General features: G+C 58.4%; 1 protein-coding gene across 10 annotated transcripts in view; it reads right to left on the reverse strand.

The window, feature by feature from the left end:
- STARD8 (StAR related lipid transfer domain containing 8) overlaps positions 1-19,093 on the reverse strand; it is an 83,827-nt gene that overhangs the window by 46,389 nt on the left and 18,345 nt on the right. For 5 of the 10 annotated variants that reach the window (XM_049827735.1, XM_049827737.1, XM_049827738.1 and 2 more), the window contains one exon: positions 14,990-15,023. The exons of 1 other annotated variant lie outside the window; for it this stretch is intronic. In XM_049827735.1, the coding sequence (XP_049683692.1) occupies positions 14,990-15,023 (34 nt within the window). Of the gene's footprint in view, positions 1-268; positions 348-611; positions 664-8,206; positions 8,230-14,301; positions 14,324-14,989; positions 15,024-19,093 lie in introns of those variants that run through there. 4 more of the 10 variants (XM_049827748.1, XM_049827747.1, XM_049827749.1 and 1 more) reach the window with 4 other exon arrangements.

Below are 19,093 nucleotides of genomic sequence, written 5' to 3' on the forward strand. Positions count from 1 at the left end.
CATGAACTCACTGACTCTCTGGATCAGATGGCAAATCTCTGCTTTTCCAGCCACCGGGTTTAACCGTCAGTAATCCCAGGTAGAGGAGGGGCGAAGAGGAGCCCTGAGAAGATCCGAGGAGCCCAAAGCCCGCAGCCAGCCCATTCGCGTCCCTCCGTTCGTTTAGCGACGCGTCTGCCGGCCGCGAACAGGTCAGCAGCCGCAGAAGGAGCCAGGGCGGCCTCACACGCCGAAGCCGGCGACTCCCATGGAAGCAGCGGATCCTCACCCCGCGCGCTGCTGTGACTCAGCCCGGGAATGACGGGGATCCAGTAACGGCTCGAGCGTGTCAGGAGACGTGGACCAGCTCCGAGCTTCTCCTCCTCCCCGGCTACAGCACCAGCCACCTCGTACCGGCAGCGCGTCTAGCCGGGCACCCGGGACCGAACAACCCCCGGACGGCGCCTTCCCGCTGCGGGAAGCGGCTCCATCTGCCAGCGCGGCCCGAGCAGCATCCTCCGGAGCTGCGCGCAGCAGACCGCCGGACGCTATCTGCCGAAATTTGCCCCCTCCTCCTCCCCCCAACACACACACAGGCACCCCCCGCACCCAACCGCAGGTTTCCGATTTACCTCCGGGCTGTGTCGCGGGCCCGTCAAAACCGCGCTTCCTCGGGGCAAGGGGGGCTGCGAGTCCCGGCGAGGGGGAGGAGGAGGAGGAGGAAGGGGAGGAAGGGGGGGGCAGGGGGGAGGGTGCAGGACCCCTCGGCCCCGGCGCCGCCGCGGGCTGGGGCCGCTGCCAGCCGCGGCTCCGGCTGTTGTCGGTGTGAGCGCGGCCGCCGCAGGTGGCGGACCCGCCGGCTCCGCCCCGGGACCCGCCCGTTCCCCTCCCCGGGACCCCCCCGCCCCGCCCCGCCGCTGCCGGCGGCCAGGTCCCGGCTGCGAGGCCGGAGGTCCCGAGGCCGTGTCCCGCACGCCGAACCGCGGAGCCGCACCGGCCGCAGCCTGAGCTAAGGGGCTGCCACGACACGCGTGAAACCCGTCACGAGCCCCGAGCCCGTCCTGCCCCGGCGCCCCGCTGCATTCGGCCATCGCCCGCCCTCCGCTTCCAGACCGGCAGCAGCAACTGCAGGGACTGGTTTGGCCCCGGCTTCGCGTGCCGGACCGTGGGCTGGGGGCCCCACGGCTGGGACACCGAACAGCTGCAACCTCCCCGCGGGGCTGAGCGCCCACGAGGGTCCCTCGGGCCGGTCCCCCTCAAAGACGAGCCCCAGGACAGCTTCTGGACAGACGCCCGGCCGTCCCTAGCTCTCCCTGCCCATCAAACCGAGCAGATGGCAAAAGCAGGGGTGCAAGCCGCAGCAAGTCGCCAGGAAGCTGCTCTCGTGGGACTTGTTTCCTAAAAATGCCCCTCACGCTGCAGGGGATTTTCTTACTTGGTCGTTACTCCTCCAACAGCACAGGGCGAGGAAGATCCTCTCCATGGCGCACACATCTCACAACCTGGCTCCTGGATCCCTGACCCATGTCATGTCAGATGGGACTGGCCACAGACTATTTGCAGGAAAGTGAAGGAGAAAATAGGGGATAGGCTCTGGAATAGAGGGGCTAAGAGGAGAAAACACTGTTTAAGGTGGACTTGAAGGAGGAATTTTTTCGTGAGAAATGGGAGGCAAAAGGATTGCAGGTCAGGAAGCACCAGCCTGAGCACGGAAGGAGAAGCAGAGAGGAGGCAAAGCGTGAGACAGAGGCGACGGGACACTGGACGAGAGGCTTCATGGCGAACACACAGAGCACAGATGCAATGCAAGGAGAGCCAGGCAACAATTTGCCACGAGGAGGGCCAGAAAAGCAGGAGAGACATTGCAGGGATGCCACAAACCAGCTTTGCTCTTGAAATTACTGGTTGGAGGGTTGCCCAAGCACCCAAACATGTGAGGATCGAGGAAAAAAACAGAGGCTTTTTCCCATTGTTTTCATAGTTTGAGAGGCTTTTGATGCACATCTCCTTCCTTCCTTCCCGAGCCCCAAGCTCCTGACCCTCCTCCCACCAACCTCCCGACCGCCTCTGCTTCCCCACTGCAGCCCTGTACGCCACAGCCCTCGCCTCTGGAGGGAAGGGGCTCTCGGCAACGGGCCGCTCAATGAGGCCGTTGTTGACTTGAAAGTCTTCGTACAGCTTTGTGCGAGGGAGCCTCTCGCCAGCCAGGGACCGGGGGGTGGGGGGGGCAAGGGAAGAGCAAGCAGCCGGTGCCACCCCCGCAGTCAGCCACAGCGAAAGGAGCGGCTCTTGGTCCGCACTGGTGGAGATCAGTGGAAGGTAACTACAACAAGGAGTGATGGAGGCTGCGAACACCCCGCTACAGAGCTGCAGTGGTCAAAGGGGCTTCGGGGTACCAGAAAGCCAGCCAAGCCTTGACCCCGCAGCAGTACCCCCAGCCAGCTCTCGGCCTTATGTTCACCATCCACAAAGTGCTGCTCTCCAGCTCCTGGGGAGGGTGACAGAAAGGGACGTCACCTGCGGCCAGATCTGCACAGGCTCGGACTGCTGCAGAGAGGCACTTCTGCCCCAGGCTGGGGCAGGAGAGACGGCGAGCGAAACCTCAGGAAACACATGATGGGTGCAAAGCCTGGGGTGCAGACCACCGAGCCAGCGCCCCAGGGTATGGATGGCATGGATAGCGTATTCGGGCCACACAAGTGGGAAGGGGACAGAAAGACACGGCACTGATCCATCCCAGTGCACACAGCACAGCTGGATAAAGGCAGAGCTCACAACACTTTCCACTGCCACAGGCTCACCTCTCGCCCGGCACTGCGGTGGGTCAGAGCCAGGCACCATCGCCCAGGCGGCCCCAGTGGCACGGTGACGGCCAGTGGAAAAAGCGCTCGGCTCCGAGGAGGATTTCAAGCATTTTCCACTCATTTCCTCACGCAAAGCGGGAAGGGGGAGGGTGTGGGGGCAGAGAGGCAGGAAATCTCCCGGAGACGCTGAGCTATAAACAGGCGGCAAAGAGGGCAGGACCAAAGCAGCCGATCCCACACGGACCCCGCGCTTGGCCCGCTCACACCAGGAAAGCCGAGGCCACACCGCCAGGGCGGATACTGGGAGGAGCAGAAATCGCACATACCGCACACTCCCCCCGCGCCACCCCCATGAATGGGCCGCATTCACGCCCGGCGATATTAATAGTTCCCGGCGTATCGCCGAGGAACGGCGGAGCGCCTGTGGGCTCACCTTCGGGCCGCCCCGCCGCCTGCACAAGGCGCCCAGTGTGCGCGTGTGCACACGCGTGTGCTCACCTGGGCCGCCCAGCAAACGGGTTAATGCTGCCCGTGACCAGCACGCCAGCGAAGGGGCTGCCAAGCAGAGGGATGAGGGATGGAACAGCATGGAGCACGATGCCCTCCTGGGCAGGACGGTGAAGAACTGGGATTGCTGGCCAGAGCATGCCCCAGGGAGCTGGAGGTGCTCTGCCCGGACCCTGGACAACCCCACCAGCAAGGGGAGAGGGGGTCTTTGGGGTGGTCCAAGGGGTGTCGCTGAGAAGGGACAGGAAAAAATCCAACAAAGGCCCTTTTGGGCTGGCTGGATGCTGAAAAAATGACAGGAAGGGTGAACAGGCTGGGGAGCTGCCGCCTCCTCCTCCTCCTCCCAGCAGGGAGGGTGGGGGCCACCCGGCTGCTCAGGACACCCAGGCCTAAACCTGGGAAAGCTCCAGTAACAGGCTCAAAGGAATGACCCCAGCCTGGCCCTTACAGGGGACTGTACATAGGACCTCAGAAGAGCTGTGTGCACCCCGACGCACCTGGAGCTCAGCAGGTGGACAGGACTGAGCGAGAGGAGCCACCTGGGCCACAGGCACCCAGGGAAAGCCGGGCTGAATCCTGATCCTACCTGGGAAGAGCAGCAGGCAGATGCAGCCCAGCCCAACCCACAGACCTGAGGTCAAGGCATTTTGGGGCAAGCCGTTCATGCTGCCCATGCTGCCTCCTTGCCTGCCAGCACTCAAAACCCTCCCCTGCTCTGGGCAAGGTCCAGTGGGAAAATTGGCCAGGTCACGCCGTGGCTACAGACGAAGGGTCGTTCTGAGGGACAGATTACAGCAAGAGACGCACGCCGAACACCGCGGCCGGCGCTGGGAGGCTCGGACAGTGCCGATGCTCAGAAAGACCAATTATTTGGCATCGGGCTGGATCCGCAGATCCCCGGATCAAATGCTTCTCAGCACCGCGAGGACACGGCCCCTCCAGGTGCGAAGGGCACACTAACACAAACAGCCAACCGGGGGGTGGGGGGGGTGGCAAGGGGGTGCTTCCACCCCCTGGGGGGGCTTCCACCCCCTGGGGGGGCTTTCCCAGGCTCCAGCAAGAAACCCAAACTCAGCCACTATCAGCTTGCAAAGGCGCTCAGAGCCCCTCTCTGCTCTGCTTCAGCATCCCACCGGGTCAGATCAGACCTGGGGGGTCCCTCGGAGGGGTCCCTCCCTAGTAAACACTTACTTTCAATGAAGCACTCGAAGCCCCCGCCCCGCCTGCGCATCCTCCGGCCGGGACCCCCCGGCGGAGGAGCGGCAACGGGCGCCCCCTGCTGGCCGCGGCCGGCAGCGCACCCCCCCAACTACTACCCCCCCCCCGCCAAACGGCAACAGCCTACAAACGGCAGAACCGGCCAAAAAGCAAAAAAAAAAAAAGAAAAAAAAAAAAGGGGGGGGGGGGGACACGAGCCCACCGGGAAAGGATCCCTGCTCCAGGGGACCACCCACCGCGACAGGAAAACCCACGCACCCACAGCGGACACATCCTGAGCAGCCCCGAGACGGTCATTATCTGCTTCTCTTTTTCCGATGACCAAAATAAACAGGGGGGAGGGGGGGGGGTGGTGTTTAACATTTTCTTTCAGGTGTATAAATAAAAACTGACCACAGAAACGAACAAAACAGAAGCGGGTGTCCTGGGGTAAATTTATTCACGAGCATATGCTCAGGGGACTCTTGCTCTGCCAGTGCAAGAGTTACTCATATTCCATATTTTTCCACCGCCGCAGACGGACAACGGGAGAAGCCCAGGACATTTTCACATGAACTCGCTTCATCCGGGTCTATCTCCACCTCAGAGCTGGGCCCAGCCTGCGCTCGCCGCCCTCTCCCACCTTGGGGTCCCCAATTAATTTCTCTGTCTGGCAACCCACTGCAGAACATTTGTTCGCTTTTCTCAATCCCCAGCTGTAAAAACGGCCACCCCCACCGCTGCCACCGCACCCCTTCGGACCTCTGGATCCCCAGTAAAACCCCATAAGGAGTCCCAGGCCCAGCAGAGCATCCCCAGCTCACCCGCAAGCGGCAAACCCACCCACGGGTCCTGCTGGGGGTCTCGCCACGGCAGCGCAGGCAGGTTTGTGCCCTTGCAGAGCACTCGGATCCACACAGCAGCCGCCTGTGCGGGGTACTGGGGCATTATTCATAAATTGCCGGATACCTGATTTGGCATCGGGCATCCCACTGAAGGCCCTAATAACAGCAAGCGGGAGAGGAGCTGCCTGCTCCTCCCCTCCTGCCCCCTTCAGGACCTCTCTGCAGCACAGATAAGCCAGAAACCGCCTTTGCCCCGTCCACCCCGCACCCCTACTGCATCCCTCCTGCGAGGGGTTCATGCTCAACCACGGGAAGCCAAGAAGGAGGAAGGGGAGGCACGTCCCAAGGGCCAGCCCTGGCTGCCCACAGGATGGCTGCTGGGGCTGCAGAGATGCTCCAGCACCAGTCTCGGCCCAGAGACTCAGCACCAGAGTGAAGCAAGCAAGCTGGCTCTGGCTGAGAGAAGGATGTCTTCAATATCCCTGTTTACAAGAGGAAAATCAGTGAAAAGAAGTTAACTGGCACACACGGAATGGCAGATGGAGCCAGTGCCACCAGCTGCACGAGTACAGCAGGCAGGATTTCACCAATACTGAATTCCCCAGCTTCCAAGGGAGGAGGGCAAGAGGGAGGAAAAGAGAAACTCGGAGACATACGCACAACAGCATCATTCATGGGAGCTGATTTTGTGCAACAAGGGCCCTGTGTCTGGCCCAGAGCTCTAGGCAATTAAAACAGCAGCCACAGATCTCAGAGAAACAGCAGGAATTTATCTGAGGAATCCAGATTATGTGGCCACTGCTGAACGAGAGCAAAAAGCCTCCATCCTCTGGAAGGTAAACATGTTGGCAAGCAGTGAGAACCAGCAACCAGCTCAATTACCCCAACTGTTTCTGCTTCACCCACCCGTGCCAGAGCCTCCTCCCATCACATCCAGGGGGGGTTACAGCTGCTGGTCCTCCCTCTGTGCAAACAGTACCACCAAAGGGGACGGTGAACAACAACCAGGACCCCGCAGTCCACACATGAACTCTACCATAGCAGGCAGATAGAAGAGCAGCCTGGCAGAGGAGACGGCACTGCGTCTGCAATCAGAGGTCGTAAGCGAAGCTAACTACTGCAGGTCTGCTACAGGGGGATGCAACAAACCAGAACGGTTTGTTGTTCCAGAGATAAAGGTGGCGGTTTGCAAGTCTAAGAAAGCGATTTTCCATTCCGGTCCGGCCTCAGGAAGCATGTACAGGGTTGACCAAGATAGGTGAAAAGAGACAAGACGCTGATTAATCTCACAGAACTCTAGCTGGCACGGCCAGCTCCTAGGAACAACTACAGACCCTCTGGGAGACCCTTGGAGAGGATTTGCGGCTGTGCTCCCGGCTCTCGTGCTCTCTCCCAAAACAACCTCCTGCCTCCTCTGTCCCCTGCCCCGCGGGGCTGACAGCCCTGGCTACAACTCACCCCAGCATGCCAGCACCGAGGTGGGCAACGTCACCAGCATAAGGTCCGGCAGCGGGAGCTCTTTGGAAAACTCCATTTTCCCTTCATCTGCGACAAACTAAGCTGACCTCCCCATCCTTGAGGAATAACCCGCGTCCACCCAGCGCATTTTGGACCATTCCCGAAGGGATCATTTAACAGGAAGAGGAACGAGTCTCCAACACAAGTCTCAGGGCAGATACAAGATGTAATTCTTCACTGAGCATCGCAGCTGACTGAGAAAGAGAGCCACAGTGGTTCCTCTTTCACACAACCGAAAATAAATTGCATTCAAGATTGTTACCCTCACACCGTTATCACAGCCATCTTTAAAAGTCGCATGAAACCAGTTTTAGCACTGGAGATCCAAATGAGGAAAAATGCCTTAAGCATTTTAACAGTCTTAATAAAAAGGCTGATACAAGCATCATTAAGACATTACCAAATCCAAAATAATGCCTTTTGTTTTTCTGATTAAAAGTGTGGAGTTCTTTTCTGCTGATGGCCCTGCGGGCAGGTGATCTGCTTTACCAATCAGCTCAGGACAGACACCACTCGCCTTTGGGACCCTTGGCTCCTCACCCACCAGGAGATGGGCTCAGAGTGAAGCCCCCTGCCCTCCGCCACTCCCAGAATCTCCGTTCTCCTCCAGTGTTTCCAGTAGCAACAACAGAGACCGGGGGCCACAGTAGCATCGGGAGGTCCCCACTCTCTCACACCCGGAGCACACAGAATTACAGTCCAAGGTACGGAGCCGGCAAACAGAGCAGGGTTAGCGCTTGCGATATCAAAGTGATGAGGCCCACAGCTCTACCTTACCCGAACATCCTTACGAGCCATTAGAAACACATTAAACCACAGCGGCACTGCAATCTTCTTCGGGGACTCCGACAAACGCGACCTGTCCCTCCTGCCATACCAGGACCACCCGCATCAGCCCGCTTGGACACCGCAGGCGGTGGAGGCACCGGGCCAGAGCATCGCCAAATTTCCACCATTTTAGAGCAAAAAGAAAGCAAAGCCCCAGGCCCCCTCTCAGCCCACGTTTTCGGGCTGCACTCTTACCTTTTGCATCCCACCTGCGCTGCCCCTCACGAAGCCCACCTTCCAGCGGCAGCCCCCCGCCCTTCCCATCGCTATCCGCTATTCCCCAGCCCCCCCCGACCCCCGGGCAGACGGGGGGGGGGGGGGGGGGGGCTGGTCCCTCCCGCCCCTTCCCACAGGCTGAGCTGGGGGGGAAGAGGGGCTCGCTGCGGCGGCGCCGGGGCTGTTTTCTCTGAGGAGACCCCGGGGCTCCCGCCGCCCGTCCTCGCCCGCCGCCGGGGCCGGGGCCGGGGCAGAGCCGGGGGGGGGGGGGGGCGGCAGAGCGGCCCCGGTCCCTCCCGCCCCGCCACTCACCTGCCCGCCCGCGCCGGCCCCAGCCGCAGGGAGCCGCGGCGCGGCGGAGCCGCAGCCCCAGGGACCGCCCGGAGCCCCAGCGCGGCGGCCCGCTCCCGGTCCGGCGGCCGCCCATCGCGGCGCTCCAGCGGCGGAAAGGGCGAGCGGCGGCGGCGGCCGCTCCTCCCCCGCCGGCGGCCGGTGAGCCCCGGGCCGGGCCCGCACACCGCCGGCCCGGCGGGCCGCTCGCTCCCGTTCCGCTTATTTCCTCCCACCGCATCCCCGCCCCGCCGGGGACTCGCGAGCCGTTCCTCCGGCGGAGGCAGCCGCCCGCCCCGGGGGAAAAAGGCTCCCGCTCTCGCCCGGCGGCCCCTCTCCAGCCCCGGACCGCGCCGCTGAGCGACCCGGCGTCGGGCTGCAAAGGCAGCAGGGCCAGGTGCGGGTCAGGGCCGGGGGCGGTGACTCAGGTGTTCCCCATTCCGCCTGCAGCCACCTAAACCCGAGTCGTCAAGGCGGCACCGGCGCACCTGGAAGGCTCGCCCTGCCTCCGCTCCGGAGGGTGCGGTGGTATCCAAAGCGCTGCGGACGGTTCGGGCAGGATTCGGAGCCTCTTCGTTACGAAGAGAAGGAATTAGCGTGATGAGACCGGCCTGCGAACACCTCACGCCTTTTTTGTTTTCTTTTTTCCCTTCCCCATCTGACCTCTCAGGCTTTGAAAGAAAACCAGACGAGTATCACAAAGCACCCCCAAAGGCCGCGTTTGCTTGCACAGCCCGGTGCCTCCCCCGTTTACAGCAGAAGTAGAGGCGGGTTATTTCAGACAGGAAACATCACCTTTCTCTGCATTTTTAATGCAGCTTACATGTCAAAGCTCTTACCGAAGAAAAAGCATCATACAGCCAAACCTTCCTGTCAGCTTTTTACGTATTTTCTCATTATAATTTCAGGGAAGTTAACCACACTCAAAACTTCCCTCTTGATCCTTTTGGTCTCATGCAAACTACCCAGAGGATCCAGATATAAATGTACTTTCTTGCCTGCGATTTCTTTCCAGTCTGTCTCAATCGCTCCTTGCTGCCATGGGAAAAACTCGGCGACATACCGGGCACGAGGCGGCCCAAGGGGCCTTTTCCCAGCTCCTTCTCTGCACTTCCCAAGCCGACACAAGGAAAAACCCTCACTCAAACCCAGGCTCTTCCTTTCTGGCCTTCAAAGAAAATCACCCAATTCGTGATAGGAACCTGCTGTTCAGAGGGCGGAATCTGTGTTTTGTTAGCTACAGGAAACAGAAAAACTTCCAGACCCTGAAATTAAAGCCCCAGAAGGACAGAGGAGATGAGCTGGGGGATGGGGATCAGTTACTGCAGCAGTTGCTGGGTTTCAGAATTACAGAAATTTTTATAGAGAGAAGGGGAACAAGGACAAGAAATGGCCTCCGTTCGTGGGCTGGAGGAGCCTCTTGCCTCTGACAGATAGTTTCCCCATGATCATTTGTTGGAAAAACTGCGGTGTGGCCAAGTTGGTTTTTATATTCTTTTAAAGTATTTTTTCTCATTTCACGCTTTCGGCTTGTTTCTCAGGAGCCAGCCACGGCGGCACGAGCCTGCCTGGCCCTTTGTGGGGAGAGGGGGTGGAAAAGGTGGGGGCTGATCCAGCAGTCTGCATTTTTGCCTAAAGAGCAAAAAGGTGACATGAGAACAAATGAAAAGTGTTTCAAATTGCTGTAGGCCAAGGTATTAACAGGAGTCCTTTGCACGCCCGTATCGCTGCCGTGGCGGTTCCTGTTAATTAACCAAGGATGTAATTACATGCATGGCTCCATGGATTTATACGGGAGCCGCCTTCCCTGCAAGCAGGTCTCTGCGGGGCCACAGAGAAGCAGCAGCACAAAGACAGCAGCTCCCAGAAAGTGTCTGGGAGTCACGGAGGCACCAACGGGGCCGGGCAGTGCCTAGCACAGCGCCGAGACATGTGTTTTATTGAAAGAGAGCAGAAGGCATCTACCCATAAATACCCCCAGGCAGTGACCCACGGGGGACAGGCAGGGAATGTCAGAGCTTGCAACCTTGGCTCTGCCCAGCGGCTTTAGCACCAGCCTACCTTCTAAGGGAAATTAAACCAATATGGATAAATACGTATCAAAGAGCTCAGCGGTTCAAAAATAACCTCGAGGGCTCACCGAGAAGGCTGAAAAGGAAACGCTGGGGATTGTGTCTCAAGTCTCAGGAGATGCTGTCCCCAGCTCCCGAGAAAACATCTGACAGAAAGAAGCATAAACCGTTTGTTTGCTCTGAAGCTACCCTGGCAGGGTGATGTTTAGTGTGTAAGTTCTTGTTTAGGAATTATCTTTTTACTTTGTCTAAATTTTTTTACTACTTGGAGCTAATCACAGAGCATTTTATGCTAGCCAGGCAGGGGATCGATTCCCAGCGAGAGGCGAGCGCCCAGGAGTAAGGCCACAGAGGCTGTAACAGAAGGAAAATGAGAATATTTCAGAAACAACCCTCTTCCTTCATGAAAAATAACCAAACGAGTGGCAGAGCCCGTCTGAGCGTGGATCGGGTGCCGCTGCTGTCACGCCAGCACCAGCGGAGCTCTGGGTCAGGGCTGCCGCCCGCCTGGGCTCCCGGGGAGGGACCTGAAGTTACTTTGGGACCGAGGTCAGCATTTCAGCATGATTCAGCAGCTGAGCCTGACCCCACGGGTGGGCAGGGGAGAGGACGGAGCAATGCAGAATCCTTTTCATCACATGTCACATCGAAAACACTTATAATCACATTCAGTTCAGCTTTTCTACTTCCTACCTCTTCAAACAGGATCCAGACCCCTGACCACATTTTCCACCACGTAACAGGCAGCGATTTCTCAGGGGGGTTCAGAAGTCCCCAGAAACAGGTCCCTGCAGCCATGGGTGGCATCCCACCACAACCCATGCTTTCAGGCCACGGACCCCCTCCCTGGCATGGACGGTGCAGCCAGAGCACGGCCCCTGTGCTGAGGGCAGCAGTGCCAGTCCCTGCACACCCACCGCTCCTGGCACGGCCACGCACCCTCGTGGCGGCCACCCTGCAGCCTCTCCCAGTCTCTCTCCCTTTCCACCCGCTCAGGCAATGACAGAAAAACAGATTCCAATCCCAGTCTTCTCCCCCAAAAAACAGGGCATCGAATGCACGGGCACATACCAGGCGGGGAACGAAGGGCTCACGCTCAGGCTACAAACCAACAGAACCAGCGCAAGAGATTTTCATGTAAAGAGAGAAGAAGAATAACTCAGCTGTGACAACATATCAACAACAGCTAAATTTAGCAGGTTATTTTCGGAGATCCAGATGCTGGGTAAATACAACCTTATTATTTCATGCAGGGGCAAAAGTTCAGCAGAGTCCCTCGTGCTTCTTTTCTCTATTATTTCACCATGTCTAGCTGCAGAAGGCCACTTTTGAAATACTGTAATATTGTCACTGCCTGGCTGCACTGAAAGAAGCCGTGAGCTCAGTCCCTGTCCCTTGGCAGTTAGAGGAGGCCACTGCTTAATGACATTTGCAGAGCATCCTACTTTTGGCGAGGCCTGATGCTGCTATCGGCAGGAATTTATTCAGAGGATGCAGTTTTCGCATGCACGGCTGGTGTGCAAGCCTTTCCTTTCTGCTTTGTCCAGAACAATACATGGGAAGCCAATGTCAGAGAGGAAGCGGAAGGTTAGGAAATCCATGGAAACCCGGCCCTGGCTGGGACCGCTCCAGCGGGACAGCTCGGGGCTGCACAGCGGGCACTGTGTCCCACACAGCCTGGGGTCGCCCACAGGAGGGGACCGTAGGGCAATGCGAGGGGGGGTCCTACCGCTGGGCAGGGCGGTGGGACAGTTGGGACACAGGGCTACCTGCAGGGTGGTGGGACAGCAGGCACTCCCCTCCAGGTAGCACAATGCACAGTTTGGCCTGTTTTGTCTCAAAAATCAAAGCTCTGGGTTTTTTTTTCTTCAATTAAATTGTCTGAGAGACAGGCTGTGACCCTGCCCATGGAGGGGGTTACCAGTGATGACTGTTCACCAGCACAGGCATGGGGGATGCCCCACTGGGCTGGCAGCCGCTGCCAGGAGGAGACCGAGCGCCCCTGCTCCTGCTGAAACATTACCTCCAAGCAAGCAGATAAAATCCAAGTTGTTTTCCACCATTACTGCTGAGGGAGCTGAGCAGAGCATACCCAGCTATTTTAACAACAGTAGGAAGCAGCAGCAACTTCATACAGCTGGCGTTCAGGGAAGGGGCGGTGGCAGCACAGCCCCAGCTCCTGGCTGCTCACACCAGGAATGGGGTCTGGGAGCTAGGAAGAGGTCCGTCCGGCTGCGCCTCGGGAAGCGGCTCAGGGAGTTTGCCCGGTGTGGTGGGAAAGCGGCATTGCTGTGGTGGGGAATCAGGGGCAGGCTCCAGGAAGCAACAGAAGAGCCAGGAGAGGCAAGTTCCCCACAGTTACCCAGATAAATGCAGAACCAGCTCAACCCTGCCTCATGCCTTTGTCTCAAGAGCTGAGGTCCTCTTAGCACCCACTCCAAAGACGTTAAAAAATCATCAGGGGAAGGAATGGTGTCTGCCGAGAGCACTGTGTGAATGTTTCCTGAAGTGAACCCCATTTGTCAGAGCGCCTTCTGGGGATGGTTAGCTAAGAGGACAGCACGTGGCTGCATCGGTCTCTTCTCAGAGCTTTAAAAACTTCAGCGGAGCATACGAACTGATGGCAGGCTTGCTCCAAGTCCAGCATAATTCACATGAAAGGGAGAGCTTCAACTGTGCTCCACTGGGTTTCACGTTGTGGGGCACCACGCCGCCGCAGATTGCAGGGACACTGAGTAGCCTGCCATGGCTCCAGTCAATGCATCAAATCACAAGTGACAAATTCTTTGGTGTAAAACCGTGCAGCTGCTCGCGTACGTGAGGGCTCCGTCTCCTCCTGCCCTCAGACCTCTATGCAGGCGTGATGCCATGGTGGCCAAGCATCCCTCCAGCAGCGCGGAGCTCGCCAGGCTGGGAGGTGGACATGCGGCCAGGATGGTGTTAGCTGGGATTGTCGTGAATGTAGCTGAGCCTTTACCGAGAGACTTGGATTTTACAGGGAAAAAGCCTACAAAAATATTTCCATAAAAAATCCTGCCATGGATGCTATCTGTAAGTCTTCCCTGCCCCATCCCTTGCACAGAGCTCTTTAACCCTTTTTAACAAGCTCTTGATATTCACATTGTTAATCTCTCCCGTGAAAAGGCAAGAGAGACCACCCAGGATTACCTCTGGAGCTCCATTCACAAAGCACCTTTTGTTGCCCAGAGCTTTCCTGTGCTCCTGGCCTCTTGCGCCGGCCAGGCTCAGAGCTGCCCTAACCCTTACATGGATGAAAAACGAGAGGCCAGGTCATTGCCCTCAAGTTAGGGGAACCACTCGGAGATCCCCAGGCACATCCCGCAGGCTCCCTGCAAGGCGGCGTTTCCCGTTTCACAGCGCCGGAGGCTCCAGCCGGCAGCGTGGGCAGCACCGCTCCTCCCTGCCTTCGCTGCCAAGAGCCATCATCTGTGGGACCTGTTTTGAGCTCTGTGCCGAAAGCAGAGGTGCCGACACAGGGCAGAGGAGCACGCTGCAGGGTCCCTCCGCTTCCAGAGCTGCTGAGGGCTACTGACGGCAAGCTGACCGTAGGACTGGGCCAGGTTTACTTCTGGAGGTGTTGCTGAGCAAAGAGCCTCCATTACACCAACCAGTGAAATTATAAAATGCAGGACCTCCACCCCTCTTGCCCACGAGCTAGGCCACGCTTGGCAGTGGGACTGTTTCTCCGGGGTGGAACATGAGGACAACGCAAGATCCAGAGCATTTTTTCACAGCCCACAAAGCAGCAGCCAGGACCAGCAACGCTCTTCCAGACAAGTTTGGCCGTAGGGCCCTGCCGCATTCTTAAAACGAGCCGCTAGCTGCGCCCCGTCCTAGAGCCCAGAAACCCCGTCTGCATCCCTGGTCCCCAGCCCCGCAGGCGCACACCTCCTCCTCCCACAGACCACTGCCAGCCTCCAGCCTCCTCAGCACCCATGAGCCCCCTGCAGCAGGGTGGCCCCGACCCCCAGCCTCTCCCCCCACCCTTACAGAGGAACGGTTGGGCTAGAAGCAGCCTGCAGACACGTGCACAATAACACAGATCAGCCCAGAGCTGCACGGCAATTCTCTCCTGCCCAGCTGTCGCTGGCGAGACATCTCAATCATGCAAACCTGAGGGGGCTCCAAGCCAGGGGAGACCCTCCTTCCTATGGCACAGCAGTTCCAAGGCTCTGGAGTTCCTAACGAGCTTATCTGCAGAGCATGAAGAGGTTCACCACAAAGAAAAGAGGAATTGAAGAGGAAACAGAAAGGAGCAGAGCCGCTGCTGGGCCGGGCGAATGGCTGACCACGTCGGCAAAGCTATGGCAGCGCACGCATGCCGGCGAGGGGGCTTGCGCCTCTCTGCAGGACTGCTGCGCGCACACAGCGGCTGGGATTTCACACCGCTAACTGGTATTACTGCAACGTATGGGAAAGGATGGGGCAAAGGAGAGGCTGAGCACGTCTCGGGGGCATCCCTCCTGCACCGCTGGGGCTCAGCGGGTGCCCTGGCTGGCACTGCCTCACGCCGGTTGCCTTCGCTGCCCCTTTGAAAAATAACAGTTTGGAGGGAAAATCATACTGCTGGCAGAAGAAACCAGAAGCCCAGCAAGGGGACAGTCCTCCTCGTAACCCCTGCCTGCCCCTCAGCAAGGGCATTCCTGCCCTGAAAAACATTGTCACAGCTTACCTGCATCTTTTTTATCTTCCAGCAACGTGAAACACTGTGAAAAGAAAGAAAAAAGAACAGAAATCATTTTGTTATCTTTTTGATTTTCACATTCATGACTCCTACCACTCACATTTGGGCTCAGTCCCCACTCCAGCCTCCTCTCTGCCAGGAGAGGCACTGGGACCAGCAGTACCTGCTCCAGCTCCGAGGGCAAGCAGAGCTCTAGCAAAGGCTTGTCCCACTGGCTTCAAAACATCAGTGCCAAACATGGCCCGGAGCACGGGGCAAATGCAGCACACCCACTACTGTGGCTCCCTGCCTGCTGGAAGCCATCGGAGGAGGAGGAGGAGCAGCCAGGACCAGGGGCTCTGCATCCCTGGGGTGGGCAAGGAGCCGGGGAGAGAGGGAAGGCTGGAGAGACAGACCTTTCTGCCTGACAGCTTGAAAAGGATGCTGCAACACTGGCAGAGAAGGAACAGACAGGCAGGCAAGGGTTGTCAGATCCACAGCAAGGGAACAAAACAGAGCTTAGGAGGATACAGTCTCTTCCTCCGAGTGTGCAGGCCACAGTGCTCTGCTCTACACCGCAGGTGACACCCGTGAGCCACCCACACACCATGCAGCATGCATCACACCCGGGTCCGCTCCCATGCTGGAGCTGGGTCTGGCTCTGTTCGGCACTGGGGAAGCCTTGGTGGGGCAGACCCTCGCTCCAGCAGAGGAAGCATGGGTCTGGGGTCCCCCTGAACACGTCCCTCAGTACCTGTGCAGCTGCACAGATGGCAGTGGAGATGTCCACATTTTAATCCCATTAGCAGGTCTGGGAGCAGAGAGTACAATGGTGTCTGCAGGCACAGAAAGCCAACAATAAAGAAAGGAAAAAAAAAAAAAGCAAAGCTGAAAGCAGGCTGGGCTCTCCCTCCCCAAGCCTCTTCATGGGTGCAGCACCTGGGGTGGGGAAGTGGCCATCAGCACCACGCACAGGGGCTGCACTCCTGTGGGGACAAAGCCAAGGGAAATGGGATTTACAGATGGCAGAGCCTTGCCAGCACATGGGAGACGACAGCGATTTGCACAGAGGTGGAGGAGCAGGAAGGTCCTGGTGCTGCTCGGGTCCCGAGGCAAGCGCAGAGCCCAGGGCCCTCCCCAGGCCCCTCTCCAGGCGCAGGCGAGCCCCCTCCAGTGCAGCCGCAGCCGTGCCAAGCGGGGCCAGAGGTGCCGGCAGGGCAGCGGGGATCGCTGCAGGAATGCAGCACGCTGCTGAGCCTGCCTTTCCCACGAGCCACCCGGGACCCCTCTTCCTGCTGGGGCAGCGGGGCTGGGGATGACCCGGGGGGAGATGGGCTTAACCATCTCCCCACTGCCGGGCTTCTCACGGCAGCGCCTGCTCAAGAGGTGCCCATCAGTGGGGCCGGGGTTATTGCTGCAACCCCACAGCGTGCCTGTGTTTGCAGCGGGGGGTCACCCGGCTCCTCCAGCTCATTTGGCGTTGCTGAATCGGTTCCCACTGGAGGGAAGTGCAGGGAGCTGCTGCTCCTGCTGTGTGCTTGGCTCTGTCCTCCTCAGGGAGAGCCTGTGCAGATGCCTGAGCCCCAACCTGTCAGTGTGTGGGCAACTGGAGAGCATCAGAGCCGAAAATATTTGGACAGAGAGATGATCACTGGGACCCCGTCATGTCTGTTATCACAAGCTCTGCAACCACCAGCCCTGCAGCCGACGCATGCGGTAGATGCCCACAGCGTGGGGCAAGGTCTGGTGGGCGATGAGGTAGGGCTTTTTCCATAGCAAGGGCAGGGAAAGCTGGTCCTTGTCCTCAGGCAGCTTTGGGGAGCCTCCTCTCCCCTGCCATCATGTCTTGGCCCTAGCACCTTCTTCTTCCCATGAAATCTCCCACCAGCTGCAGCTCCACCTCGTTTAACCTCGAAAGCTTTAATCCCACAGACAGAGCCCTGCACATTTCTTCCCCTTCAAGAAATTCCTCCGCTGTTCATGTCAAGTAGCTGAGCAACACCAGCCTGGGCAGGAAAACGGGAAACCAGGCTGAAGCAGAAGCCGGAGCCCCACACGAGGCCATTGGCGCTCACCGAGGGAAATCAGGAAGGTGTTGTCCTCCGTCCCTTCGGCTTCCCCCAAAGCCCACCCAGCCGCTCAGCCCTGGGAGCTGCTCTTGGCTCCGGCCGGGCAGAGCTGCTCCCCGGCTGCCCCTCTCCCGAAGCCTCGCGCTCCACAGGGACTTGTCCAGCACCTGTGGGACACAGGTGGGGATCAGCCAGGTCTCATTTGCTGGTGGGGGGTGGCTGCTGTGGAACTGAAGTAGAAATATGGGAATGGCAGTCTGCTGACAGAAGAAGGAGAGAGAAATGAAGTGTCCACCAGAATACATTGTGTTGCTGCAAGCAGAGCAACAGGAAACTTGAAACCAGCAAAAGAAACCATGCAAAGAGCACAGCCACTCCTGAACTTGGGAAGAAGGCAGCTCCAACATCTACCAGGGAGACCCTTATCACCCCTTATTCTGGGGTTTGGCGATGCCAAATTCAACAAGAGTCTCATGGGCTGAGCTAACGAGGAAGCGTAAAATACAGAAACATCATTTTGGCCCTAGCCTCTGAGCATCGGGGAAGCTCCCATCCAGGCAGAGTCCCCCATCCCTCACTGCTGGGTTCCTGCTCCAAGAGAAGCACCTCTTTGCTTACACCTACTGAAACAGATTTTCTTTTTCCCTGCGGCAGATAGCTGGAGGTGGTGAGCCAAGGGACTGTCACCCTTGCTCTCCTCGAGCCCATCCCTTCTGAGTGTAAAGGCCACCTATCTCACGGCAAATAGTCAAATATCTTCTGGAGCCTCCAATTACCTGGAGTTTCCCTTATTGCAGGCCCCTGGCCACGACACCTCAGTGTCCAGGGGTGACAGTGGCGGGGAAGAGCCCCAGAACCAAAGGACAAATATACTCCCAGACCCGTGAATGACTTTAGCCCACGCTCAGTCCCCATGCAGCTCCAGCCATCCTGCAAAAGCATTTTCTAAGCAAGAAGACGACAAAAATATCAGGTTAATTTGTAAAACCGGAGGGTTCATGTGGGGAAGTATCCTCAGACAGGGAGGGGGGCCGGGAATGTGTCGGGGTGGGGAGAAGCACCCCGTGCTGCCAGAGGAGCAGCTACAGCCAGGGGGGGCCCGGGGAGAGCGAAGGCAGGAGCCAGCCCACAGCTCCCAGCATCTCGCCACCTCCTCCCCACCACCCACACCAGTGGGGCCACCAGACCCTTCATCAGACTCGAGGTTATCAGCAGTCTGCCGGTTGCTTTCAACTTTGCTCAAGTCCACAGGCACCAGGGAGCCCAGCGTGGGCCAGGCTGGAGCCCTTTGGGAACTATAGCTCTGCAAGGGGGGATGCAGGACCCAGTCCCTGCATCGCTGTCGCCATGAGCGCGATGGCAATGACAACACGCAGCTCACAGGGATGAGAAGGGTTAACAAGGACTTGCTAAGCTCTCTGGAGACAGCAGGGACAAGACAGCTACTAATATTATTAATGAATTTCACAAATGTCATTTTTAGACTCAACTATTTTAAGCTTTGCATTGAAACCCCGGGGGAACAGCGTGCATTCCACATCCATTTTACCACGGCAGATCCACTCGCTTGACACAGCCCGGTGTACAGCACTGGTTGGAGAGAGATTTTACTGCTTTTTCCAATCTGAAGCTCCCGAAATCCATACCAACAATAACTCCGAAACCTACCCGGCACACCTACCACCGCACTGCACAGGCTGTGATACAATAAATCCAACACAACAAACGGGCAGTCAGAGAGGGAGACCGAGTTGCACGTTATTAAGGCGACAGATGAGGAGTTAAACCCAAACGAAAAATACCAGATGCCATGAGAACCACTGCTGCAGGAAATTAAAAACTCGGGGCCTCCGGTCTCGCTGTTCCTTTGTCATCCCGCTCGCAGCCGCCCCGTCCCTCCAGGTCGGCAAAGCCAGACGCGGTCCCGCTGCCGCACCGGGAGCGACCCGAGCCTCCAGGTGAGCCCCAGTTTGCAGGGGTGCCCCCAACCCAGCTGCACCACCCGAGCCATGCATGGCAGGACCCGGCTTGGCGTCTGCAGACC

Source organism: Accipiter gentilis, chromosome 24 (genome assembly GCF_929443795.1).
Source record: "Accipiter gentilis chromosome 24, bAccGen1.1, whole genome shotgun sequence".
NCBI lineage: Eukaryota > Metazoa > Chordata > Aves > Accipitriformes > Accipitridae > Astur > Astur gentilis.